This window comes from Lepus europaeus, chromosome 11, assembly GCF_033115175.1.
Source record: "Lepus europaeus isolate LE1 chromosome 11, mLepTim1.pri, whole genome shotgun sequence".
In the NCBI taxonomy this organism is placed as follows: domain Eukaryota; kingdom Metazoa; phylum Chordata; class Mammalia; order Lagomorpha; family Leporidae; genus Lepus; species Lepus europaeus.
In genome coordinates this window covers 82,057,101-82,083,562 of record NC_084837.1, presented here as the reverse complement: position 1 = coordinate 82,083,562, position 26,462 = coordinate 82,057,101, and the positions used below count along the sequence as shown (strand labels likewise).

Genomic DNA, 26,462 nt, shown 5'->3' with positions numbered 1-26,462 from the left:
AGCAGCACCCTCCACCGGAGTGTGACATAGCCTCGTCCCCCACAGCGCACACTATGTGTAGAAGGCACTTGGAGTCTGTGCCTTCTATGGGCTTTGACAAACATGGATCCACTGCTACAGTATCACACAGGATGACTTCACTGCCTTAAAAATCCTCTGGTGCTCCAACTTTTCTTGTTCCTTTCCTTTTTTTTTTAAAGATTTATTTATCTGAAAGGCAGAGCTACAGACAGAAAGGAAGAGACACAGAGAAAGAGAGAGAAAGGTATCTTCTATCCACTGGTTCAATCCCCAAATGGCCACAACTGTTGGGGCCAAAACCAGGAGCCTGGAACCCCATCTGGGTCTCCCACGTGGGTGCAGGGGCCCAAGCACTTGGGTCATCTTCCGCTGCTTTCTCAGGCATGTTAGCAGGGAGCTGGATGGGAAGTGGAGCAGCCGGGACTTGAACTGGGACTGAAATGGGATGCTGGCACCGCAGGTGGTGGCTCCACCTGTTCATCTCTTCTCCAGCACACTCTTGGCAACCACTGATATTTTCATGGTCTCCACGTTGGGCCTTTCCCAGAAGGTCATACTGTTGGAATCCTACAGTCTGAAGTTTTTCATGTTGGGTTCTTTTACTTAGTAATAGGTATTTAAAGTTCCTGTGTGACTTTTTGTGGCTTGTGAGCTTATTTCGTGCTGAGTAATATTCCATTCTATGGATACGTCACAGTTTATTGATAGAGCAAGACCAAATGAATACCCTAAGAGTGGGAGATGCTGGGGAGGGATGGGGGCAGTAGCAATGGCTCGGACTGACTTTCTGTTTTGTTTTGCTTGTAAGGTTTCTGTGAGTATCGGGAAGAGGGGAGTAGTCTAGGAGAGAGTGTAGGATGAAAATCGGACAGAATACATCCTTGATCCCAAATACAGACCAATCCTCTATCTCTCTCCTACCCCACCTGGGGCCTGGAATCCGCTTGGTCCAAAATTTCCTTATCAACTGGCCAGCGTCCATGACAAATACTCTCTCCAGACCAGTTCTGTGAAAATATTTACACTAAGCAAAGCGTGGGGAGAGGCTAGCAGGCTGAATCCACACAGGCACAGCCCCAGGATCCCAGAGACCAGAGCAGGAGGTGCTGCTGTTTGTTTCCCTGTTGTTCTGCCTATTCCAGGGCACGGCTCCGCTCGTTTTCCTTTGTTTTGGGCTGCTGGTGCCCAGTGACCTGTCTGCACACCAGGGCTCGGGTGTGGCAGTTCCAGGAACTGTACAATGGCAAAGCCGAAAGCCAGGTAGCTCTTCAGGCTGTTGTGTCCCGGCCGCGTGGTTAGCTGAAAGGTGACAGCATTTTAGCCATTTTGAATGTTAAATACAGAAATTCAGTCCTTTTGTTTTTGGAAGAAGTTAATATCGGAAAAATCTGTTCATTGTCTTTCTCATAAACAGTTTAATAGCTTGTAAGCATCATTAGACTAAGGAACTAATTATGGATGGTAATGAGGGTCCAGGAAGAAATGGGCCAGCATAAGCGTGCCGTGCCGTTGATTTCAGTCCCCACCCTTCCTTTTTAGGCCCTTTTCCATGTCTTAAATTACTCTAGAGAAGCAAAGCTGTTGAGGCCGGCTGGACTAGCTTATCAGGGTTCCGAGAAGGGGAAGATTCAGTTCTATCCTGTTTGAACAAGTTGTGTTAGCCTTGAGCAGCATTTCGGTTTACCTTTCACAAGTCAGTCTCTCTCCAAGGCTCTGTTTGAATAGAGCAGAAAAGACTGTTGAATTTGCTAGTCCATCCCAAGCCTAAGGCAAACCACCTCAGAGCTTCTATTTTTCCAGTCTAAGAGGGGCATTGCATCTGTTTGCAAAAAGCACTCTAGTGTCCTCAGTTGAAATGGTCCAAGAAGTTAAAATTAGTATAAGCAATCACTGACCTTCGGGGGATAAAGCTTTTTCCTAAAGACTTTGTGTTGTATTTTTTTTTCCAGCTTCTTTCAAAATGTCTACCGTTCATGAAATTCTGTGCAAGCTCAGCTTGGAGGGTGATGTAAGTATACATTTTTCACTTTGTGGGACTTTTGCAAATAGGACCTTTCTCTCTGGCTGACTGTGCTACTCGCTTTTCTTGCATAACCTAAGAGAAATGGGGGCCAAAGTCAGATGCTCATCATTTGGTTCCACCCTCTTCTTCATGACTTCTCGTAGTTCAATTTGGAAAATTGTCATAGTTTTAAAAGCTTTCTTGGCATCGAGTTAAAATTGGACAGAGTTAGGAACATGGTGGTGGCTGGAGTTTTCTTCTGCCATACTTGTCAGCGTGATAATTGTTATAGTGATGAGTTTAGCACAGTACCCTGGGATTTTATTCATGTTTGGGGTAAGTTACAGCCTTATCAAAAGTGATTGTTGGGGCAGGCATTTGGCTTAGCCATTGAGATGCTGGTTAAGAAGCCATGTCCTGGAGTCGGTGCCATGGCGTAGCAGGTAAAGCTATACCACCTGCAATGCCAGCATCCCATATGGGCAATGGTTCAAGTCCTGGCTGCTCTGCTTCCTATCCAGCTCTCTGCTATAGCCTGGGAAAGCAGTAGATATGCCCCAAGTCCTTGGGCCCCTGCACCCGTGTGTGAGATCTGGAGGAAACTCCTGGCTCCTGGCTTTGGATTGGCACAACTCTGGCTATTGCAGCCATCTAGGGAGTAAACCAGCAGATAGAGGACCTCTCTCTCTCTGCCTCTGCCTCTCTGTAACTCTGCCTTTCAAATCAATAAGTAAATCTTTAAAAAAAAAAAAAAAAGAAGCCATGTCCCATGTCAGAGTACCTGGGTTTGATACCTGGGTCCAGCTCCTGACTCCAGCTTCTTGCTAATGCAAGTCTGTTTATGCAGACCCTGGAGGAGATCATGATGGCTCAAGTAATTGCATTTCTTCCATGTAGGAGACCTAGATTGAGTTTCTGGCTTTGGCCCTGCCTAGCCCTGACTGTTGTGGGCCTTTGGTGACTGAACCAGTAGATGGGAGCTATCTGTTTCTGTTTATCTGTCTCCTCTCGAATTTTTAAAAAAATAAAGCTGGTTCTATGTCTTTTGGATTTTATACAATCAACTTTTTTTTTTTTAAAGATTTATTTATTTATTTGAAGGCAGAGTTACAGAGAGGCAGAGACAGAGAGAGAGAGAAAGAGAGAGAGACAGAGAGAGAGAGAGAGAGACAGAGACAGAGAGAGAGAGAGAGAGACAGAGACAGAGAGAGAGAGGCCTTCCATCTGCTGGTTTACTCCCCAGATGGCTGCAACGGCCAGAGCTGCACTAATCTGAAGCCAGAAGCCAAGAGCCTCCTCCAGGTCTCCCACATGGGGGCAGGGGTACAAGGACTTGGGCCATCTTCTACTGCTTTCCCAGGCCATAGCAGAGAGCTGGATTGGAAGTGGAGCAGCTGGGACTAGAACCGGCATCCACTGGGATGCCGGCACTGCAGGCGGCAGCTTTACCCGCTACACCATAGTGCCAGCCCCAGGACATAACTTTTTTTAAAGTTAGCACCTGGTAAGTTTGTTTCTCCAAAAGAGCTAGAGTGGTTTTGTTGTTGTTGTTGTTATTTAAAGAGAAATAATGAAATGACTGTAATTCGTCATGTTTCCTTTTTTGCTTTGTCTATCAGGGAGCTCAGAATTAAATTTATCTTTCACAGGAAATATATGAACCTGAAAATGCTAATGCATTTTCTTCTTCCTTTTATAGTTAAGAACTTTAAAACTCTATATGAGTCATTGCAAATATTTTCAGATTTAAGCAAAATATACATCTTGAGTATGTACAAATTTTTTAAAAGATTTATTTATTTGAAAGGCAGAGCAACAAAGAGGAATTTGCAGAAACAGAAATAGACAGATGTTCCCTCCATTGATTCATTCCCTAATGGCTGCAATAGCCAGGGCTGGACAAGGCCAAACCCAGGAGCCAGGAACTCCTTCCCAGTCTCCTATGTGGGCGGCAGAAGACCCGAGTACTCGGGCCATCTTCTGCTGCCTTCTCAGACGTATTAGCAGGAAGTTGGATTGAAAGTGGAACAGCCAGGACCCCACCTGGCACTCGATATGGGATGCCAATGTTGCAGGTGGTTGCTTAATCCTCTGTGCCAGAATGCCACCCTGAGTACATAAAACATCTTGTAGCACCATACATCTTCCAGGCCATCTTGGTACTGATACTCAGAACTGACACTGACCGGTAGCCATATCCCTCAGATATCTCAAAATATGAAGTCTACAGGAAGTTCATGGAAGGTACACATTATCTCTTCACACAGTTGTCATTTGAGAGACAGAGACAGAAAGAGGGATAGACAGACAGGCAGGCAGACAGAGCTGCCATCCAGGTACCCACAGTGGCTGGTGTTGGACCAGTGGCAGAGCCAGGAACTCAATCCAGCATGTGCGGCAGGAACCCAATCCCTTGAGCCAACCACTGCCTCCCAGGGTCTGCAGTAGTAGGAAGCTGGAGTCAGGAGCTGAAAGTGGGACATGTGACACGGGCATCACCACCAGTGTCCCTACTGCAGGCTGAGTGCCTGCCTCCACATGATTTTAATACATTTCCCGTGAACTTTTTGGAGTACCCTAGTATGTGCTCTTAGAATTGAGATGCACTCAAAAGAGGGTTGACAGCAGTTTGGTACTAAACCCTGCCTATTGTGCATGGCTCTTGTCTTCAGAATGCTCAATGAATGGAGTGAGTACAAGCCCCGGCCCGACTGCAAAGCCTGGGCAGTTTTCTGAAATCTTTCCTCCCAGGCCTCGTGTCTACTGTTGTTGGCAGCAATGCAAGCCGCGTGTTGAGGTCCAGACAAGCCCAGGTGCTAAGTAATTTGTTTCTCTAATGCGTTTGACTATTAGTATCAGGTTTCTCAAGAGGGCTTTTCACATAACCTTTGAAATGAGTCTAAACTGTAGTGTGCTCTTCTGTGTGGAGATTGGGACTGAAACAGAACATGTCACATATTCCCCTGTATCTTAAGGTCCCTTTTGCCTTAAAAATTTGATTTTCAGACAAGTGGATTTGTTGGGTAATAGGTTCAGTTACCCCTTTAATTTTGTTGCCAGCGATACTTTGAAATGACACAAAACTTCTCCCTGTTTGCTGTTGCTTTTGGAATGAGGTGACGTTTGTCCTCCTACATGAAGCCACATGGACCATTGCCCCGTGGCCAGATTGCTTGCCATCGCAAATGAATAACTGATGGCTCTTTTTAAAAAAATGGGCAAATAATTTTCCTTAGGTCCCCGCCCATGTTTCATAGCTACAATAGCAAATACAGCTAAGTATTTCCGAAAAGGGCTTGGCCTTCACATTTTCTCGCTTGGGTGCTCCTCTTTCATTGCCTTGCCTAGCTGGAAAGTTTCACGTGTAAAAGTACATGGAACATAGATTGATGCCCCATCCGTGCTTCAGAGCTGTGTTAACCGCATTGGTTATTTGGCCTAGGGGGTCCTCTGAAATACACAAGTCCGGTTCTGGACTTGGGTTGCTCATGGGTCCCAGAGACGTTTGAGAGGAGGGCTTTTGTATCTCTCTGTGCAACCCCACCGCTAATAAAACTGCCTAGTGTGGGGGTGCGGGGATGCCTGGGGGCGGAGAGGGGCGTTAGGGCACCGCAGTGTCTGCGCTCTCCTGAGCAGCTGTGCCAAGGCCAAGTCATCATATTCTACGGGCGTTAGGTCCTGGGGGCAGGAAGTACCGCTGAAGGGCAGCCTTGACATTGAGCGTGGGGCAAGGCCATTAACTCACCTCGCTCCTTCCTCATTGCTTGTCCTTTGTTGTGGGTCTGGTTAGCAGGGGGTGGGTGGGGTGGGGGGGCGGGAGGTGGTGGACACTTTGAGGGTCTTTCCAAGAAGGAGGAAGCCATGGCGAGGGGAGCTGGTGGCAGAGCACACAATTTTTGTCTTCCATCTGGGAGGCTCCTGTCCATCGGATCTGGGAGAGGGGCGGGCCGAGTGGTCTTGGGTAAGGAAGAGGGGATGCTTGAAAGGTGATAAGAAAAGCAAAAGCTGGGGAGAGTGGTAATGCAGAGGAGCTGGTGTTCAAGAGGTTCAAGAAGGCAGATAAAGAAGAGAGGAGGCCGGCGCCACGGCTTAATAGGCTAATCCTTTGCCTTGCGGCGCCGGCACCCCGGGTTCTAGTCCCAGTCGGGGCGCCGGACTCTGTCCCGGATGCCCCCTCTTCCAGGCCAGCTCTCTGCTGTGGCCCGGGAGTGCAGTGGAGAATGGCCCAAGTGTTTGGGCCCTGCACCCCAAGGGAGACCAAGAGAAGCACCTGGCTCCTGCCTTCGTTCGGATCAGCGCAGCGTGCCGGCCGTGGCAGCCATTGTAGGGTGAACCAACGGCAAAGGAAGACCTTTCTCTCTGTCTCTCTCTCTCACTGTCCACTCTGCCTGTCAAAAAAAAAAAAAAAAAAAAAAAAAAAAAAAAAGAGAGAGAGAGAGAGAGGAGAGGGAGGAGCAGGACTTGGCAAACTCCAGATGTGGGCCATCTGGCCAGACTAGCACAGGGCCACCGTGGGTGCCAGAGTAGAGGGGGAGAGAAAGCTGCGACCTTTGGTTACGCGGCAGCAGCGTGGGCAGCCAGCATTCCCCTTCTGCTGTCTCAAGAGCTGGGAGCTCAGTGATAAAGGCCCAGTGTAGCCCAAACTTGGCTCCGCACCCTCGCCATTCAGGCATTTCCACATTTTCAGCTTCTTGCTGCCAGCCCAGTTTCGTGGTGTTCAGCGCCTTCTTGAATAAATATTGGTTTCAGCCCCGCCCCCACCCCGGGCTTGGCCTTGACTGCATTTGAGCTCTCACTAAGAGATGAAAAGTGGAACTATCCCCAGCGTGTTCTCAGCTAGCTGAGCCTGTCGAGAATTCTCATTGGAACAAAAGAACTCTCTTCTTGGTTATGTGATGGCAAGTTAGTACTTTACCGGGTCAACCTAGTGTCAGAATGATGTGAGAAACAATAGGAAAACATGTATTTCTGGACTTGTTGTTTTAGCAAGAGGGTTTTCAAAGTGTGTTACTGAACACGTTTGTCTTCTAACCTCAGCACTCCACGCCCCCAAGTGCGTACGGCTCAGTGAAAGCCTACGGCAACTTTGATGCTGAGCGGGACGCCCTGAATATTGAGACGGCCATCAAGACCAAAGGTGGGTGATGTGTTGGCCTCTGCCTGTCTGTGTCTTCCCAAGGTCATTGTAGTTTTGTTTTCAGTCTCCTTCAAGGCTCTGCAGACAGTTGCCATGGAGCGTGTCCAGGCTTGAGCCACCGCACCGCCACTCTTCTTCCCTCCCTCCCTCCCTCCTTCCTTCCCTCCCTCCCTCCTTCCCTCCCTCTCACCGCTCTTAGAAGCGAGCAACTGAAACACGATTATAGAAGGCAGCAGGCTAAGAGCGTGGTCTGAGCTGAGGGCGTGTGCTTCGGGCTCAGCTCTTCCCTCTGTAGCCTCCACCCCTCTTCTGTAAGGAAGAACTTGGTCATGATGGATCCCTGGGGCCCCTTCTTGCTTAGAGTCTCCTTGGCTTTCACTACATTTGTTGGAAAAATTATAGGAAAACTTTGGTGCTTTCTTCTTAGATTGATCTAATGAGTGAAACATTCAGATTTTTTTTTTAACCCTGTAAGTTATGTTCCTCTGAAGGTTGGGAGCTCAAACTAGAAGAGCTGTGTGTTGCCTTGAGTTCCAGGGAGGAACAGGAGACACAAAAGCCTCTCTTTCGGAATCAAGCATTTAATTGGTTAGAGTTGGGTCCAGACTCATTGGGGTCATCATGTTTTCTAATCTACTGAAGTGGATGTTCGGTTGGCTTAGGTCAATGAAGCAATCGTTGGGGTTACCCCACCCCTCAATCAGTCCCTGGTGAGCATTCACATGCCCCGGGTCGCATAACTGTAGGGCCTCTTGCGGTTCTTCACATTTCCTCTTTTTTAAGTGCTGTTGTGATTATCATCATCATCATTATCATTAGAGAGATGGAGTTCCCATTCACTGGTTCACTCCCCAGATGCCCACAATGGCTGGGGCTGGGCCAGGCCAAACCCAGGAGCTGGAAACCCAGTCCAGGTCTCCTGCATGGGTGACAGGAACCCAACGATGTGGGCCATCACCGGCTGCCTCCAGGGTGTACATTAGCAGGAAGCAGGAGTTGGGAGTCGAAGCCCACAGTCCATCCAGGCGCTCTAATATGGGATGCAGGCACCTTAATCTGGTGTCTGCATTGCTATGCCAAATGCCTACCCCATGCCTCTCTTTGGCCAAAGCTCTTCCTTCTCCCACGAGGCTCGCTAGGGATGCAGATGGGACCTAGCAGTTAGAACAGCTGCTGGTGAAGAGCCTGTCACACGTTGCCTCTCCTGAGTGGAACCTTTCAGTTGGTGACACCCATGTCACAGGCGCTTCACGCAAGGCTGGAATATGGGAACCTAACGCTCAGGTGGCGTTGATCCGGGTCTGTGTCTGCATATTTACAAACAGTGCCCTTTTCGTGTTCCGTGTGGTCTGATTTTGGAGGCTAAAGTACACGGCCACCTTTGCTCAGTCCCTTGGAGAAGCTGGTGACTTTGAGTGCAGAGACCGGAAGGAGAGCGGCAAGTTTCCCTGATGTCCTGTGGTTCTAACGGGATGCAAGGGTTGCTTCTCCTACCTCAGAGCAGCCTCTTGTTCCATGGGGACACAGTGACCACCACAGAGTGGCTGCCAGGGCAGTGGAAGGGAGACAAAGGTAAGCATCACAATTTGACTTGTTAGAAGCTTGGTGGCGGTGGTGCTTGTAAGATGACCGTTCCCGTCAAAAGCCACCAATCAGAAAATTAAGCTAAAATCTGCAGGTTCATCTCCTTATAGTCGGTTCTAGTCAGGGAGAAAAGTGGGTGAGAGCTTCCATGATCTGGGTTCAGATCCTGGCTCCATGACTCACTCACCAGGGATCTGACTCTGGGAAAACACTGGATTCTGCTAATTCTCTATTTCCTTACCTATGAAGTGGGTAAGTTCCCTCCCCCCTGGGTTGTTGTGAAGCAGGAAGCACTTAGCATAGTGTCTAGCACATAGACACTGCCCAAGATACATGACCTCAACACACACACACACACACACGTCTGCTTTCCTATAAGGCATTCTCTTCCACTATTAGGGTGCACCTGGATTCTTGTGGTTTCCCAATGTACTCTTGCAGAAACAGCCTCAAGGTTTACCAGTTAACTCATCCAACAAAGATGGCTGCCATTCTCAAGCTTGGGACAAAGGCTGTTTGTATCTTTGCATGAGAAAGCTTTCAGCACTGGCACATGAAGAAAGATTGTGCAAATGAACTCTGGTCACAGCTGAAACTCTCCTGGTAATAAAATCCCTTCAGGCCCTTTCGGGAAAAAAATATTCCCGTTTCCAAGGAGAAATGGCTGGAGGGCTAAGCTTTGGAGTCCCGCCTTGCAGCTGAGTCAGAAGCAGCTGACACCACCATTCCCCTGGGGATGCCTTGCTGAGTGCTCTTTGTGTGCTGATGTGGCACCAAGCACTTGGGGAACAGTCACAGGTGGTGAACTTCATGATCTCCGATGCCTGTTCTGTCATTCCTGCCTTGTGGGTGACACAGGTGAGCATTCACATGCCCCAGGTCGCTTGGCTTTGGTTTCAAGTGGGATGGATTTGAACATGGCTCTGTGCAGACTGAGGCCTGCGATTTATTTAGGGACTGGCGCTGTGGTGTAGTAGGTAAAACCCACAGCCTGCAGTACCTACATCCCCTGTGGGCACCGGTTCAAGTTCTGGCTGCTCCACTTCTGACCCAGCTTCTTCCTGTGGCCTGGGAAAGCAGTTCTTGGGCCCCTGCACCCTTGTGGGAGGCCCAGAAAAAAAATCTTTTTTAAAAAAGATGCATTTATTTGAAAGGCACAGTTACGGAGAGAGACAGAAAGGGAGAGACAGAGAGAGACACAGAAAGTGGTATTTTTCATCTGCTGGTTCGCTCCGCAAATGGCTGAAGCCAAGAGCCTGGAACTCCATCCTGTCTCCCACATGGGCGCAGGGGCTCAAGCACTTGGGCCACCCTCCACTGCTTTCCCAGGCCATCAGCAGGGAGCTGAATCAGAAGTGGAGCAGCCGGACTCGAACCAGTGTCCATCTAGGATTCCAGCATTGCGGGTGGCAGCTTAACCCACTGAGTCACAACACCAGCCCCCCAAAGTTTTTATGATGTCATGCATTACCTTCATAATAGAAGACAGAAAACTTAATTAAAAACAAAAACAAAGTCATTAGTTGAGGAAGATAACAGTCCTTCTGTTCCTTTCTCCTTCCGCTTGATATTTTTAGGCAGCTCACGCCCCTGAGACCAAGGGCTCATTAAATCCTTACTGCCCTTCTTAAAGCCCCGTCTATCTTCAGTGTAATTAAGGTGCTTGTGCCACACCTTGCCCTCACTCCTACCTCAAAGCCTTTATCGGGAAAATACAGGGCCACGTTGATGGTGCTTCCTGGACATCAAAGGAAACTAAATTGTAACCCTCAAGTGTTGCCACAAACAATAGCCAAAAGACCAGAGCAGAAGGCCTCTGTTAAGGCCTTGTGTCCCAGGGAAGGATGGCCCACGTGTGTGCACCTGTCTGTGGGAGTGTGCCACGAGCAGATCCGGCTCCCTGGGCTGCTCTGACACCCTCCCCGTGGTCCGTGTGTTCTCAGGGAGGAGAGCCAGAGGGCAGGCAGGTTTACCAGTTGCTGTCAAACACTAGGCCTGGGAACAGGAGCAGCCCTGGAGTGGAGAGGAGCTGGGCAGATGCACGGGCTGCTACTGGCCATGTCGGGTGGCAGGTCCTGGGCAGCTCTTGCCCATCCCTGAGCCCGCCCTTGTCATGCCTCACTTGCATCTGTCTTTTCATGGAACATCTTGCCTCCGTGGTTCCAGATTCTCTTCTGAGCGTCGTGTTTGGCTCTTGGGCAGAGTGAGCCTCTGCGTTTCTCTTCCAGGAGAGCCCACCTCCAGCACCCTGCAGTTCCCACTGGTCTCAGCGTGTGCCGCCACACAGCCTCGCCTGCAAGCTTCCTCTGACACGGACAGAGGCTCCGTGCCTCCTTGGTCTCTGTGCTCATTCTTTACAGACTCCTAGCTCTTGTTTCCTCGTGTCCTAATTATTTCTCGGTGGGTCGGTCTTCCCCTGCATGTGATGTGCTCAAGGGCAAGGCCTTTATTTCCTTCACCTTTTTTTAATGCTTCGGTCCATGGGATCACATGAGAAAGGACGAAGGTAACCCAGAGGTAGGCCTCCGCTCCAGTGGTTAAGACTCCGTTAGGATGCCTGCAGCCCAGGTTCCAGGTTCCAGTAACTTCTGGTACCCGATTCCAGCCTCCTGGCAGACCCTGGCAGGCAGTGATGATGGCTCAGGTTGTTGGGTTCCTGCCAACCACGTGGGATATCTGGATCAAGCTCCCTGGTCCCCACCCAGCATAACCCAGCCATTGCTGGCATTTGGGGAGTGAACCAGTGGATGGAAGCTCTCTGTCTTGTTCTCTCTCCCTCTCGAGTAAATACATTTACAACATTTTGTACACAGTTCCAGAGCACACAGGTGAGTGCAGGTGGATGGGGACACCAAGGCCGCCAAGGGGCGTGGCAGAATGTGGGCAGCTGGCATCCGATGGGCCCTGGTCTGTTTCACTCAGTGGCTGCAGCTCACTCACCTGAGTCTGCCTGGCTTCTAGCTCGAAGGGATCTCCGTATGTCTTGAGTGTGTGACCTAAACTAAAAACGTGCTTGGTTTGTGTCGCTCTGGCTCAAGGTAGATGCTGCAGTGAGTTACCTTAATTTATGTCTGGTTCGAAATTGAGTAAAGCCGAGCAGAAGTAGTCATACTGCTTAATTAACAAGAGGTTTCTGAGGCTTAATCTGTAGGAGTCTCTTGGTCTCGATTGGCCTTGGGTTAAATATATACTGTGGAGTGTACAACACAGCTGTGCATGGTTTACCATATGCGTCCAAATAACTAGAAAGGAAAGTCAGCTAAATTAGAAAAGGATGAATGTAGTCTACATAAAATAGATTGTAATTAGCGGCAGCACAACCCGAGTTAGCGTCGGTGCCAGTGAACTGGTCCCTCTCTGGAAGGGGTGGGTAATGAGTTGCCGTATTATTATTGCCAGCGTTGATTTTAGCAGTATTTGTGTTCTCCGGAAGAAAGGCAAAAGCAGATGATTCTCCCCTCCCTTCCCATAAGCACAAGTATAGAAGCGTAGCTGCAGCAAGTTTTTGTGCTTATTTTTCTTATACTTTTAAAATAGAACCACTTACGATTTCCTGCATGGCCTCAAGCCTTAACATCCCCGCCTCTGGAAAGCGAGCCGCCTGCACACCTGGGGGTTACGTTCATTCTGCAGCCCTGCGTTCTCTTGAGCGTACCATGAGGCACAGTGGCCTGGAAAAGTGGCCTCTGTCCCAGAAGATAGTTGGCAGGCCAGGAGTGAAGCTGGGAACTAGCAGCTGAGGGAAAGGCCGGGACTGGGCTCACGGCTCACTCACGGTTCACCCTCGTGAAAGCAAGCAAGAGGGAGCAGACCCTTCCCGGTGGCCCAGACCTTTCCCTTTGTGTTCAGGTTGATGTGAGACTGCGGCGGTGCTGGACAGAAAGAAACTGGGGCTGAGTCACAGCCACTTGACTCGGAGCACAGATAGTCTTTGTGTGTGGAGCTGTGTCAATGCCAAGGCCACGCCAGGTAGCTATAAGACACAAGAAGCCATTCCCAGTGCCTTCCCAATGGGAGGCATCAGCTTTCATGGCCTGAATCTGCTCAGTTCTTTTTTATTTTTTCTAAAAACTGTTACCACTTTTCCTCAAGGAAATCCAAATACCAGTTTCACGCAGGGGTCATGGAAGGAACCAGATTCTTATCTGGTGTCAGCAGTGCTAAGTAACTTCCCCTCTCTGAATTGAGAAGGGCAGCTATGTTGGTTTTGCTTGCATGTGCTCTGTTTTTTTTTTAGTTTTTTTATTTATTTATTTATTTTTTTTTATTTTTTTATTTTTGACAGGCAGAGTGGACAGTGAGAGAGAGAGAGAGAGACAGAGAGAAAGGTCTTCCTTTGCCGTTGGTTCACCCTCTAATGGCTGCCGCGGTAGCGCACTGCGGCCGGCGCACCGCGCTGATCCGATGGCAGGAGCCAGGTGCTTCTCCTGGTCTCCCATGGGGTGCAGGGCCCAAGCACTTGGGCCATCCTCCACTGCACTCCCTGGCCACAGCAGAGAGCTGGCCTGGAAGAGGGGCAGCCGGGACAGGATCGGTGCCCCGACCGGGACTAGAACCCGGTGTGCCGGCGCCGCAAGGCGGAGGATTAGCCTGTTGAGCCACGGCGCCGGCTCATGTGCTCTGGTTTATTCATCTTCTGTTTCCTGAGGTGGATAGAGTTGTGGGGTACAAACCAGTGCGTGCATTTTATGCAAAGGCCTTCACTGGCAATTTTGTTTGAATCGTGCGTGGTAGACTGCTTTGTGCTTTTTTGCTGCCCTTGTGGAGTAGTTCAGAAATGCAATCATTGGAGGCTGGTGTTGTGGCGGAGCTGGTTAGAACATCACCTGTGATGCCGTATCCCGTATGGGTGCTGGTTTGTGTCCCAGCTGTTTCACTTCTGATCCAACTCCCTGCTGATACGCCTGGGAAGGCATTGAAAGGTGGCCCGAGTGCTTAGGCCCTTGTCACCCTGATGGAAGTCCCAGAAGCAGTTCCTGGTTTCCGGCTTTGGCCTGGCGCAACCCTAGCTGTTGCTGCCATTTAGGGGAGTGAACCAGTGGATGGGAGATTCTTTGTCTTTCTCTCTCTCTGTAGCCCTGCCTTTCAAATAAATAAAAATTTCAAACAATATATAATCATGCATGGGAAGCAGACAGGATTATAGATTATTAAAGTATGAAATTATCCAATAGATGGTACCTTAAATCCTTTCTGAGTAACTCAGCTGAGATGAGATGGGAAGAGAAGAGATTTGATTCCTGGACAACACCTCTTAGGCTGTCCGTGGAAGGAGGCTTTCCTGAGTTAAGACCCTGTTCCCAGGCTGTGCCAGACGTGGGCCAGGTCCTGAGACCCCAGCCTCCTCCCACCTGGTGCTGTGCCTGTTTGCTCTCTGGCCTCTCAGGCAGCCGCCAGGGTATGTTGTGTCACCCGACAACTACGTTAATGTATGCTCAGGACAAAACTGTGCCCCCTGTCTCCCTGTTAACTCAGCTGGTCTTTTCTGCATCCTGGTCAAAAAGACTCATCATCATCGCTGTTTTTCAGTGTGAGAAATCCAGGCCAGGGAGGGAACGGATGTGAGCCCCCAGTTCACGTGTAGCAACTCAAGTTCAAGAGCATGCCCCTGGAAAGTGAGTTCACAGTGGCCTGTTAGACATGTGTCGAGAGGATAGGCTGTCTTCCTCTTATTTATAAGTTTTGAGTATTCTCACTCTCTTTTTGAAAGGTAGAATGACCAGGGGCAGAGCGTAGAGGAGATATGTACAGGGAGTCTTCCATGTTTTGGTTCACTCCCCAGCTGCCAGCAAGAGCCAGGGCAAGACTAGACTGAAACCAGGGGCCAGGGACTCCATCAGGGTCTCCCACACAGGTGGCCAGGATCCAAGTGCTTGGGCCGTCCTCTGCTGTCTTCCCAGGTGCATTAGCGGGAAGCTGGATCAGAAGCAGAGCAGCTGGGACTCCGACTAGTGCTCCGATCTGGGATGTGGGCATTCCAAGAGGCAGCTTAACTCACTGGGTCCTGGGTAGGGTTTGGAACAGAAAGTGAGGTTCTCGAATGCAGTGAGTTGGGGCCCTTCATCCTGGTCTGCATCTCGTCCCTCCAAGTAACTTCCTGGGTGACTCTCTGCCTCCACGAGCACTGGCTTCCTCAGTGGTACAGCAGGGACGACAGCACTCACGTGGCTGTGGTGCAAGTGGCACGAGAGAGTGGGTGTGGAGCGCCCGGTAGAACACCTGGCATGCACTAGGTGCTCGGTTCGAAGGCTGCTGTTATTAAGATAAATAGGATATGTCCACATGTGCACACCCATGGATCCGTGGCCCTGGGCTCTCTCCGCGGTGTGCCTCGGAGCTTGCTGTAAAAGATGATTTCTTCTAAGCTTTGACGCTGAGATGCCAGGAGTCCAAGCCGAGTCATTAGGATAAGGAGAGGATCCAGGCCATTTGTCTTTGCTTTCTACCAAGTCATCCCTCCCCCACCTCCCCCTGAGTACCTCCTGAGGTCTTCATCAAACACAGATGCAATCCATTTTCTCTGGGCAGTCAGTGTGTCTCGGCAGATGTGAGTCAGCATCCTGTTCCAGGCGGCTGCTGGGCCCTTGCCATGGTCAATAAAGATACACATTTTCCATGGAGCACCAGACGGTGGAGCCGGCTCGGGGCTTCCACCCACAGAGGGGAGGAGGAGACTCCAGGAGGCTGATTTTGTGGTTTTAGACTCAGCCATTGATTTAGACTCGAGCGTTCTTTGTGTTTGCAGAGTACAGTGGATGGCTTAAGGGACCCAGGACCCCGAAGTTTCTGCTCGAGCCCTGTTGTCAGTGTTTCCTCTTGTGGCATCCCCTTATCAGAGCAGTTGCTTGAAATTGATTCTGTACTTGGGACAGTGATGGACCTTTTGGATGCTCATTAGAATGTTGACAATATTGGCTGATGGTTAGCTGAGTATTTTCATTCAAGGAGTAAGTGCTAGGGGCAAGCACTGTGGCCTAGCGGGTTAACCCCCTGCTTGTGATGAGTCCTGGCTGCTCAGCATTTTATCCAGCTTCCTGCTAAGACGCCTGGCAAAGCAGTGGAGGATGGCCCAAGTGCTTGGCCCCTGCCACCCACATGGGAGTCCTGGATGAAGCTCCTGGCTCCTGGCTTTGGTCTGGCCCAGCCCTGGCAGTTGCAGCATTTTGGGGAGTGAACCCGCAGATGGAAATTCGATCTCTCTCTCTCTCATTCTCTCTCTCTCATCTCTTTGTCATTCTGCCTTTCAAATAAATAAAATAATACCCCTAAAAAAAAAAAAAGGAGCAAATGTTTAAAAACTTGGTAGTATGGTACCTCATCAGGAGGTACGATATATGAGTATGAATGAATATACGAATACATATATTTGTATCTTGGTCCCTTGCTAATCTTGTAAAATCTTAATTTCTGTTAATTTTGAAAATAAATTGTTAGATTTTTAGGATTAGTTGAGAGGCACAGAGAGAGAGAGAAAGCATGTTCCCAACTCCCGGCTGCTGGTTCATTCCCCAGCTTCCTGTACTGGCTGTGACTGGGCTGGGCCAAAGCCAGGAGCTGGAATCTCAATCCGGGTCTCCCAGCGACTTCAGCCACCCATGCCCTGCTGCATCCCAGGGTGGGCATTGGGAGGCAGCTGGAATCAGAAGCAGAGCAAGTTCTCTGACATGAGAAGCCAGTGTTCTAGCTGGCATCGTCACCACAGGCCAAACGCCCATCTCTGGGAAAAAAGGAAATTTACAGATCTGCCCGGATCACAGAACTAAGCATGTTCACACCACCCATTCTGTAGGACCCCTTACCACGTCACTGTTCCCCAGGGTGAGTCTTTGCTTACATTCCTTTGGGCCCGCTCCTGTCAAACACAGGGGGAATGGGACCCCAGGGAAGCATTTTGCAGGTGTGCTATCTCTTCTTTGTGTTTCAGCCTTATCCCATGCTTTCTCTTAGATCCTGGGCCAGTCCATCCAGCAAACCATCCCCTGGGCACTGGCACTTGAGGGTCAGAAAAATCTAAGGAGGCAGAGCCACCCCTCCCGGGCGCCTGGAGCCGGATTCCTTGTGGCGCTTTCCTGGCGTCCTGGCTGTTTATTGTCGGGAGATTGTGCTGACTTACGTAGCTGAGTGTCCCGTCCTCAGCCTTCAGCTGCATCCTAGGCTGCGGTGGACAGTAACCGGATGACCCTTGCCGGTCAGCCCGTACTGAGCCACTTCCACAGGAACTGCCTGCCTCACCAATCATGGCAGCAGGTGGAGAGGAAGCGGTGCTGTTCTAAAGATAAGCAGCGGCTCAGTCCCACAGGCGGGCAGAGATGTGGATGCTGGCGTCATGACAGAGGGCTTGCCTTGAGTGGCTTTCATTAGGCGGTTGGTCCCAGGCTCATGGCATGGGAGAAACAGCTGATGCAGGTGAGGTTTGGGGGTGGACTGGAGGCATCTCCCACCTGCAGAAACAGCCTCCCTTTAGTGTGTAGTTCCTGGCATTGGCATGCACGTGATGCATTAGATGGTTCACGTGCAAAGAGCCCCAGCCCGTGAGATGTTGCCTCTCAGCAGGCTGTTTGCTTGGTAAATAATTTAGGGGAAATACATTAGATTCCTTCAGACTACAGTTGTTGCTGCCTTCTAGGTGAGAGGCAGGTTAACCACTCAGGCTCTTCACGGGGATTTCCAATAATTGGATTGCATTCCAACTCTGCTGGCTGGACACTTATCTGCTATAGGAAGGCAGGCAAAAAGCCGTTTTATTGACTAAGAGCAGGGGACTGCATCACAGTTTGTGGAGTGAACTCTTTTTAGGTATTATTTCTTGCCTGGGCTGTTTGATCAAAGGTAAGCATTTCTGGGGGCAGGTATTTGTCCCAGGGGCTGAGATGCCCGTGTCCCACATTCAAATGCATGGGTTCAATACCTGGCTCTAGCCGCCGGCTCCGGCTTCTTGCATTAGCAGACCTTGGGAGATAGCAGGTGATGGCTCAAGTAATTGGGTTCCTGCTGCCCGCGTGAAAGACCTGAATTGTCTTTGGCTCCTGGTTTTAGCTACCTCCCCTTCCTACAGGATGTTGGGGACATTTGGGGAATGAACCAGTGCAGAAGACAGGCTCTCACTCTCTGCCTTTCAAATAAATAAATAAATAAATAAATAATTTTTAAAAATGTAAGCATTAATTTTCCTAAAATTGGGTCAGTGACATAAAAGTCTTGGGGGTAGGCAAATTTACTTTTTTTTTTTTTTTAAGATTTATCTTATTTATTTGAAAGACAGAGTTACAGAGAGAGGTAGAGACAGAGAGAGAGGTCTTCCATCCACTGGTTCACTCCCTAGATGGCCGCAATGGCCGGAGCTGTGCTGATCCGAAGCCAGGAGCTGGGAGATTCTTCTGGGTCTCCCACATGGGTGCAGGGGCCCAAGGACTTGGGCCATCTTCTACTGCTTTCCCAGGCCCTGGCAGAGAGCTGAATCAGAAGAGGAGCAGCCAGGACTAGAACCAGTGCCCATATGGGATGCCAGCACTTCAAGCCAGGGCTTTAACACACTGTGCCACAACGCCGGTTCCTAGTTCTAAAGACTTTTCCATTCCCCACCCATGATTTTCCATCTCTGTTGGTGATTCTCGGATCAGGAATTCCCAAGGAGCTTGTTAATGCTGCGTCTGGGGTCCCACATCCTCGAGAGTTGCAATCAGCAGATGTCAGATAGGGCCCGGAGAATTGTATTTTTATTTATTTGTGAGGTAGGGTTAAAGACAGAGAGAGGGAGAGACAGAGGGAAAGGTCTTTCATCCTTTGGTTCACTCCCCAAATGGCTGCAGTTGGAGCTCGGCCGATCTGGAGCCAGGAGCTTCTTCTGGGTCTCCTATATGAGTGCAGGGGCCCAAGCACCTAGGCCATCCTCTACTGCTTCCTAGGCCATCAGAAGAGAGCTGAATCAGAAAACTAGCAGCTGGGATTTGAACTGGTGCCCATATGGGTTGCTAGTACAGCAGGCTTAGCCTATTATGCCACAGCATTGCCCCCCTGTGTTATTATTTTTAATTTTGATTTTAGTTTTAATTTTACGAATGCTCAACTACTTTTTTTTTTTAAGATTTATTTATTTATTTGAAAGGTAGAGTTACAGACAGAGAGAGGGAGAGATAGAGAGGTCTTCCATCTACTAGTTTACTACCCAAGTGGCCACAAGAGCCGGAGCTGGGTCAGTATAAAGCCAGGAGCCAGAATCTTTTCCCAGGTTTTCCACGTGTGTGCAGGTGCCCAAGCACTTGGGCCATTCTCCACTGTTTTCCTAGACCATTGGCAGGGAGTTGGATCAGAAGTGTAGAGCAGCTGGGACTCGAACTGGTGCCCATATGTGATGCTGGTGCCACAGGTGGAGGCTTAATTTTTTTTTCTTCTTTTTTTTTTTTAAGATTTATTTATTTATTTGAAAGTCAAAGTTACACAGAGAGAAGGAGAGGCAGAGAGAGGTCTCCCATCCGCTGGTTCACCCCCTAATTGGCCGCAACGACAGGAGCTGCGCCAATCCGGAGCCAGGAGCTTCCTCCAGGTCTTCCATGTGGATGCAGGGGCCCAAGACTTGGGCCATCTTCCACTGCTTTCCCAGGCCATAGCAGAGAGCTGGATCAGAAGTGAAGCAGCCGGGACTCGAACTGGCAGTCATATGGGATGCCAGCACCGCAAGCGGCAGCTTTACCCATTACACCATAGCTGGCCCTGGAGGCTTAATCTACTATGCCACAGCTCCAGACTCAGGAATTGTTTTAATAAATGCTCCTGTGATCTCAGTGCCGGTGGGTTAGGGGCCCCGTTCTGCTGCAAAACATAAACTTCACATTTGTTTCCAAGAGAAATAACTTTTTTTTTTAGTGGACCAGTTCTTGGTATGTGTTTAGGTCAGTGGTCTTTAAGTTGATTTCAGGAAATACTAGAATTGAAGTTAGAGGATAGAATTGCATTTTGTTTATGGTGTTTTTCTTTTTTTAGAATTTTCAGATGTAGGTAATAAAGTTTAAGGAAAAAGTACATGAATGGTGATTGAATGGTGATTTTCATAATAGAGCCATAGAATTTTTGAGAGATGGAGTAAGAATGAGAGAGAGAGAGAGAGAGAGAGGAAGGAAGGAACAGAAGAAGACCTGTGTGTGGGCACGTGTGCTTTCATGTGAGCGCAGGCACACACCACTAAAGTAGCCTCGTAGCCTTAACAGGTTCTCACTGAAGCTGTCCTAGATGTTACAGCTCAGTTGGTGTTTTAATGAAGCCAAAATGGAGGCCACTGTGCAAGCCCCTTGTGTGTGCACGTGTAGAAAGGGATACGGGGGCCGGCACTGGCACAGCAGGTTAAAGCCCTGGCCTGAAGTGCTGGCATCCCATATGAGCGCCAGTTCTAGTTCCGGCTGCTCCTCTTCCGATCCAGCTCTCTGCTATGGCCTGGGAAAGCAGCAGAAGATGGCCCAAGTCCTTGGGCCCCTGCACCCACATGGGAGACCCGGAAGAAGCTCCTGGCTTCAGGTCGGCTCAGCTCTGGCCGTTGCGGCCACTTGGGGGGTGAACCAGCGGATGGAAGACCTCTCTCTCTTTCTCTACCTCTTTCTGTAACTCTGTCTTTCAAAGAAATAAAATAAATCTTAAAAAAAAAAAAAAAAAGAAGGGGAGAGCCTAGGAGGACAGGTAGCAGGTGTAGAACTGGAGCCCAGTCTCTGAGCTTTGGATTCCAGTTCTAGAAAATGCAGAAGTGGTTGTCCCCACTAGGAGGTGGTGAGGACTAAACAAGATAGCTTATTAAACAAGATGTTTGGAACGGAAGAGAACTGTATGGATGTATGAACTAATTCTTGTCCATACTGTGTTTGATTCTATTTGGAACCAGACTGGGAGCCTCTTGAAGCAAGGCGACTAGTTGATTCCAGACTTTAAAGTATAGATAATCAAAAGAAGGAAAATAAAAACATTCTCCATAATGTCACCACTCAGCTGATCCCTATTAAAATCTTGGTATAAAGGCTTCTGGATATTTTCTTAGGCATACATATACATTTTATAGAAAATTGGGTTATGTTGAGGATACTAGCTTATAACATATTTTTTTAACTTAATAGTATATTGTGAATATTTTCCCATGTCAGTTGATCTGTGGCATCATTTTAAGTGACTGCGTGGTATCCCATTATAGGGACAAGGGGATATTGAATCAGTCTCTTACTGGACACAGTTTCCCCCTTGGTCTTATGATACTCTATCCAGTGCTGAAATAAACGTCTTTGAAGCTTGTCTACAGCAGTCGGATTTCCGTGTTTACACTGGCCACTCTAAAATGAGAGCTAAAATCATAGATGATGCAGATAAGATAATTACTGCATTGGCAAGAACTCACTTGGAAATGCGTATATAAATTTAAAAAAATCTTATTTATTTTTATACCCAGAAATTCTAACTTGGTGTTTTTCTGATCTTACCCACTTAAGAGTTCAGGATTCCTCCACTGTCAGCCTGCTGGCTGCTCTCGCCTTGAAGCGTGACGTTTTGCCTTTCTGCTTCTTTGGGACTTCGCGGATTTGCTTTGGTCCAGGCTGCTTGTGGTTTGCAAGTGACCTTGTGTGCTTAGAGTCTGCGCTCTGACCTCCAAGTCACCTATCCCATTAGGGCAAAGCCTTCCTTTTATTAAACAAAGTTCATAATCAGTGAGGAGAGAGACCCTTTACACTTCTGAGTTCTTAAAATCACGCTTTCTTAAGTTAAATGGCATGTCTGGAGTGTTTCTGATATAAAATTGGAAGCTTCCAGATACCAAAATGCATTGCTTATCTTTGTAAATACACATGTTCCAATTAAAATAGGTACTAAAATATTTTGGTGGCACTTCAAAACTCCCAATTTAGATTTAATTTAGATTAAAACACTTACTCTTTTTAATAAAGTTATAAAATTGATTATTAAAATTGCCTATTGAAGATTAAAGGCAGTGGAACATTTATTTTCCTTACAAAACAATTTAGTCTTCAATAAGTATGATTATATTAATCAATTATGCTATTAAAATACAACTGCCATATTAAATCTGACTCATTTGTCATGACAGTTTCTATAATTATAGAAATTATACCTAGCTGCTTATATAGCCATAATCCTGCAATAAATATAAATAATTGTCTCTATTAATTCAGTCCGCGGTTACTGTCTATTAAATCTCCAGTTAAATGGCAATTTGGGGACCTTCATTTAAAATCCTCCTAAATCTTGTTGTTTCATCTGACTACCAAAGCCTCACAAATGCACCTCCTACTGTTGATGCCAGAAACCAATTTATGAATAAAATAGCTTTTTTAATACAAATATTTAAAAGATCCACTTAGGTTTGAGGCTTGCAGGAAAAAAACAGGCTCTAGAGGGCACACACGCTGGGCAGTGTACCGACAACAGAGAACAAACCCTGGTGTCCTGATACTTCAGTTTGGAAAACAGTATACATAGATCTCAGTTTGCACAACACTGTTCCAGGGCGGGTGCCGTGGAGCAGTGGGTAAAGCCGCCACCTGCAGTGCCAGCATCCCATATGCGCGCCAATTCGAGTCCCTGCTGCTCCACTTCCCACCCAGCTCCCTGCTGATGCACCTGGGAAAGCAGCGGAGGATGGCCCAACTCCTTGGGCCTCTGCCACCCACGTGGGAGACCCGGAGGAAAATCCTGGCTCCTGGCTTTGGCCATTTGGGGAGTGAGCCAGCAGTTGGAAGACCTCTTTCTTTGCCTCTCCTTCAGAGTCTCTCTGTAACTTCACTTTTCAAATAAAAAATAAATTAACCTTAAAAAAATACTGCTTTAATTCTTGTGCATCAACCCACAGTTGGCTGAGGGGCTCTCCCAACTTGTGTTTCCGTAGGTGTGGATGAGGTCACCATCGTCAACATTCTGACCAATCGCAGCAATGCGCAGAGACAGGACATCGCTTTCGCCTACCAGAGGAGGACCAAGAAGGTACGGGCCCTCCAGGGGCCCAGGGCGGCCCTGGGTGCTTTCGCTTTCTCCAGACATGGCTTTTCCTTTTTGTGAATTGCAAGTGGCTCTCACCAGCGGGAGCCTTGCTGGAACTCTGGGTACCCAAGGCCTTTTACTTCCACCCTGGCGAGAGTTCCCCACTCTGATGGACCCAAAGACAGCACCCTCCTTCCAGCCAGTGGAAGTGGAGGGAGCTGGTTTGGGGGCAGAAGTGAGAAGGACCAGGGAATAAGAACAGCATGAGTCACCAGTAGCATTTATTGAGTGCTTACTTTGCCCCAGACCCTGCGTTCAGTTCTCTCTTGATGAGTTGTTTCTAATTTGATCCTAGGACAGTGGCCACCACTGTGTATCACTCCCAACATGCTCCTTCCCTTCTACTAACACACACACACACACACACACGCACACGCACACACACGGATTCTTCAGAGTTTTGTAGCGCATGAGCTTGGTTAGCAATGGTCTGGTCCACCAGGCTATCTTGAGGGCCATGCTCTCGCTATTTAAAGGGGCTTTGTGCGCTTTTTCCTTTGCTTGTCCACTAGCGGTTAAGGAACAGCCAGTGCCTGTTCATCCTATATTTTGTCGCGGTGTTGGGAAATTTTATTTTTAAGGATGTACTGCTTTATTTTTAACTTTTTGCTATTAAAAGCTTTTGATTTATTCTTGGATGGTGCAGCAAGTGTGGCTGGCTTCCTGCAGCTCCTGTCTGACTTACGGCTTTCCCTCGGAGCCACAGTGGAGGTGAAGCGGGCAGGCTTCTGAGGAGATATTTCTGCTCTTGGATTGACGTGACTGTGAGGGGCTTGGGGGCTTCAGGTCAAGCCTGGCTGTGGCTCCCATTTCCACTCCCTCTCCCCACCCTGAAGCAGTTGGAAAGGACATAAATAGGAGAGCAGCTGGCGTCTTTCATCTCATGTGCATTAAAATTCTCCTTCCACTAACGTGTATTAATCTTCTACCGGGAGGCATAAGGGGAGTGTCTAGTTCTTCATCTTCCGAAAAGGGTCTGTGCACTGGGAGAGCCCAGTTCCTGTTGGAGCAAGGAGGTCCACCTCTCTGGACAGTAGGCAAATCATTGTGCATTCAGCTGTCACTTACGGAGTGTGGCCTCGGAACACACCTGGGCGTGTCCACACACCCAGAACAGCTTGGATCTCCATTTCAGATCAGGTAGACGGAGAACAGAGCTTTCCCGTGCCTTGCTGGAGAGAACATAGCTGAATCACGGTGGGGTTTGGCACCCACACGGCTTTGCTCTATGCTGGGCGACCGTTCAGTGCCCTGCTGATTCTTGATGACAGTCCGTCCACCTTGGGCAGGCGAGAGTTGCCCGAAACTACTTGAGATAGTTCCGGAAGGAAATTGGAGAAGCCGCCGCCCCTTATCATTGCAAATGAGCTCTTTGTGGAGCACTTGAGGGCTATGGGCCCAGGTGCCCAGGCTGCCCTGGCGATGAACTTGAAGAGCTAGCAGATCGGAAAGGAGTTGGGAGAAAGGCCCAGTGTTTTGTTTGTTTCCTTCATGGTGAAGCAAATGCCAAGTTCCCCCCTACATAGTGGTTTTTCTTTATCAACCATTTCGGGGGTTTTTAAGTGCAAAGCTCTGTGCTGGATGTTGTTTGAAACAGGAAATTGGTCGCCCCTAAGGAGTTGAGAATAGAAGTGGCAGAAGCCAGCAGGTGCCCAAATGCTATTTGAGGTTTGAACAGAGAATGGGTAGAGGGGAGTCTGGATTAGGCTAAGTTTGGAATTACCCAACCTCAAGGTTCCAAATTGGACAACTGGTGGTGTAATTGGGAGGTTGCTCAAAAGTCTCCCTGTGAGTGCTGTGTGTCCTGGGGACATCAGGAAGCAGGAGACAGTAGGTAGTAAGAGAACTGGGCCAGTGATTCCTAAGAGCCGTGTCACTTTTACCATTCTACTCTGAGTGATTCGAGAAGATTCTCTCTGAAGCCAGCTGCAAATCACCCCTTCCAGCCCTGCTGCTATCTTGAGGGGCTAAATACAGCAGGTGCCAGGGATGCTGTTGGAAAGCAGGGGAGAAAAAGAGAAGGGAGAGAGGCAGAGGGGATAGGTGAGAAGAAAGAAGAGAGTAATTGTAATGGGGGAGTTTAGCCATTGCTCAATGCCCGTAATTTGCAACATGCTTCCCTGGAGGAAGCACGTTGATTTGGGGTAATGGGTTCTGGCTCAGACCTCTAAAGTCAAGTCTTCTGTTCATGGGACGGTGGAACCCTAAGAAATGACATGCAGCAGGGGTGTCAAGGGGGCTGTTTGTGGAGGAAGGGGCTGTAGTTCCCTTTCTCCCCATCAATACCATTCTAACGCAGTGTGGACAAATAGATACTAATAATAGTATTATTAGGTGAAGTCTTTTGCTTAGGAAAGCTTCCTAGCCCTTCTTCCAGTCATGTCAGGGCCTCTGGTTCCTTCTGGACACTTGGTGGAGTCACCCCCAGAACAGCTGCAGGACATCAGCAGGCCACAGGGACTCTCTGCATTCCAGCCACCTTAGCCTTGCCAGGGGCCTTGACCCGGGAAAGAGCCCTGCCTTCATGGGCGGCTACTGTTCTCAAGTGTGTTACAAAGTGCCCTGGTGGTGTTTGCTAGCCCAGTGTCCTTTTCATGATTGCGGGAGAAGGTACTGTGAGCTTAGATGGTAAGGGACTTTGTTAGGACAAAGCCGGACCTCTGGCTCCGAGGGAGGAAGTGCCTTGGAGGGACTTCAACCCAAGGCCCGGGAGTGATATAAGGCTCATGGGCTGCTTGGAGAAACAGATCCTCTCTTGGTTGCGGGTGAGTTTTAAGGGGAGTGTGACTTACCACTTTCCCTGCGATTGCCTGTCTCCCGAAGGAGCTGCCAGCCGCCCTGAAGTCAGCCTTGTCGGGCCATCTGGAAACGGTGATCTTAGGCCTGTTGAAGACACCTGCTCAGTATGACGCTTCGGAGCTGAAGGCCTCCATGAAGGTAAACACGTGTGCGCCGTCGTCTCTGGCAGATCTGTCGTTAATACTGGTGAATTGCAGCTCTGAGTGTAATTAGGTGATTGTCAGTTTTGTTGAGTTCTCATTTGGAGCCATTTTTTTTTGAATGAACTGAAGCTCTAAGTTTCAGGATTTGTACCAAAAATATTTCAATTACTTTTTTTGAAACTAAAGAAATTTCATGATGCTGAGAAGTCAGTTACCAGCTGCTACTACTCGGCACCTGGGCAATTGGAATACCATTTGGGAAAACGATTTCCTTGATTACACTTCCTCCGTGAAAGACGTGTTGTGATATTAAGGAAAAGAAAAACTCAGCTTTTGTTAAGCGAAGCTTGCGAATTCTGCCCATGGCGCTTCTTCCTCTGACCTTCCCCCTGTCGTCCCACTGTTCGCTCCAGAGGTAGGCAGAGTCAGAACACGGTAAGTGCACACCAGGGGCGACTTCAGAGTGTGAGCGACACCTGTATTTAGTTCAAGGTCTTGTTACTTGTATTACGTTACTTTTTTTTCCCCCACAGTTATTTTGAATGTGAGATTTTAGGTGAAACGGCATAGTAAAGATTCTAGGTTGCAAACTGAATTAGGTGTATACGGAAGACATCACGTATGATATTTTGCTAAATCGATGTACAAACATTAAATGTAGATTCCGGTGAGAGCAGACCGGCTCGGCTCAGCGTGGCTGCAGTTTCAGTGATCCGAGGCTGCCCTCTGCTGATGTAACTGGGGAAAAGCC

The 26,462-nt window shown here is 48.7% G+C and overlaps 1 protein-coding gene across 1 annotated transcript in view; it reads left to right on the top strand.

Moving 5' to 3' along the window:
• ANXA2 (annexin A2) overlaps nt 1–26,462 on the top strand; it is a 48,679-nt gene that overhangs the window by 10,652 nt on the left and 11,565 nt on the right. Inside the window, exons 2-5 of the mRNA XM_062206043.1 lie at nt 1,971–2,029; nt 7,061–7,160; nt 22,618–22,712; nt 25,593–25,706. Coding sequence (XP_062062027.1) covers nt 1,982–2,029; nt 7,061–7,160; nt 22,618–22,712; nt 25,593–25,706 — 357 coding nt within the window. The 5' untranslated portion in view covers nt 1,971–1,981. The remainder of the gene's footprint in view (nt 1–1,970; nt 2,030–7,060; nt 7,161–22,617; nt 22,713–25,592; nt 25,707–26,462) is intronic.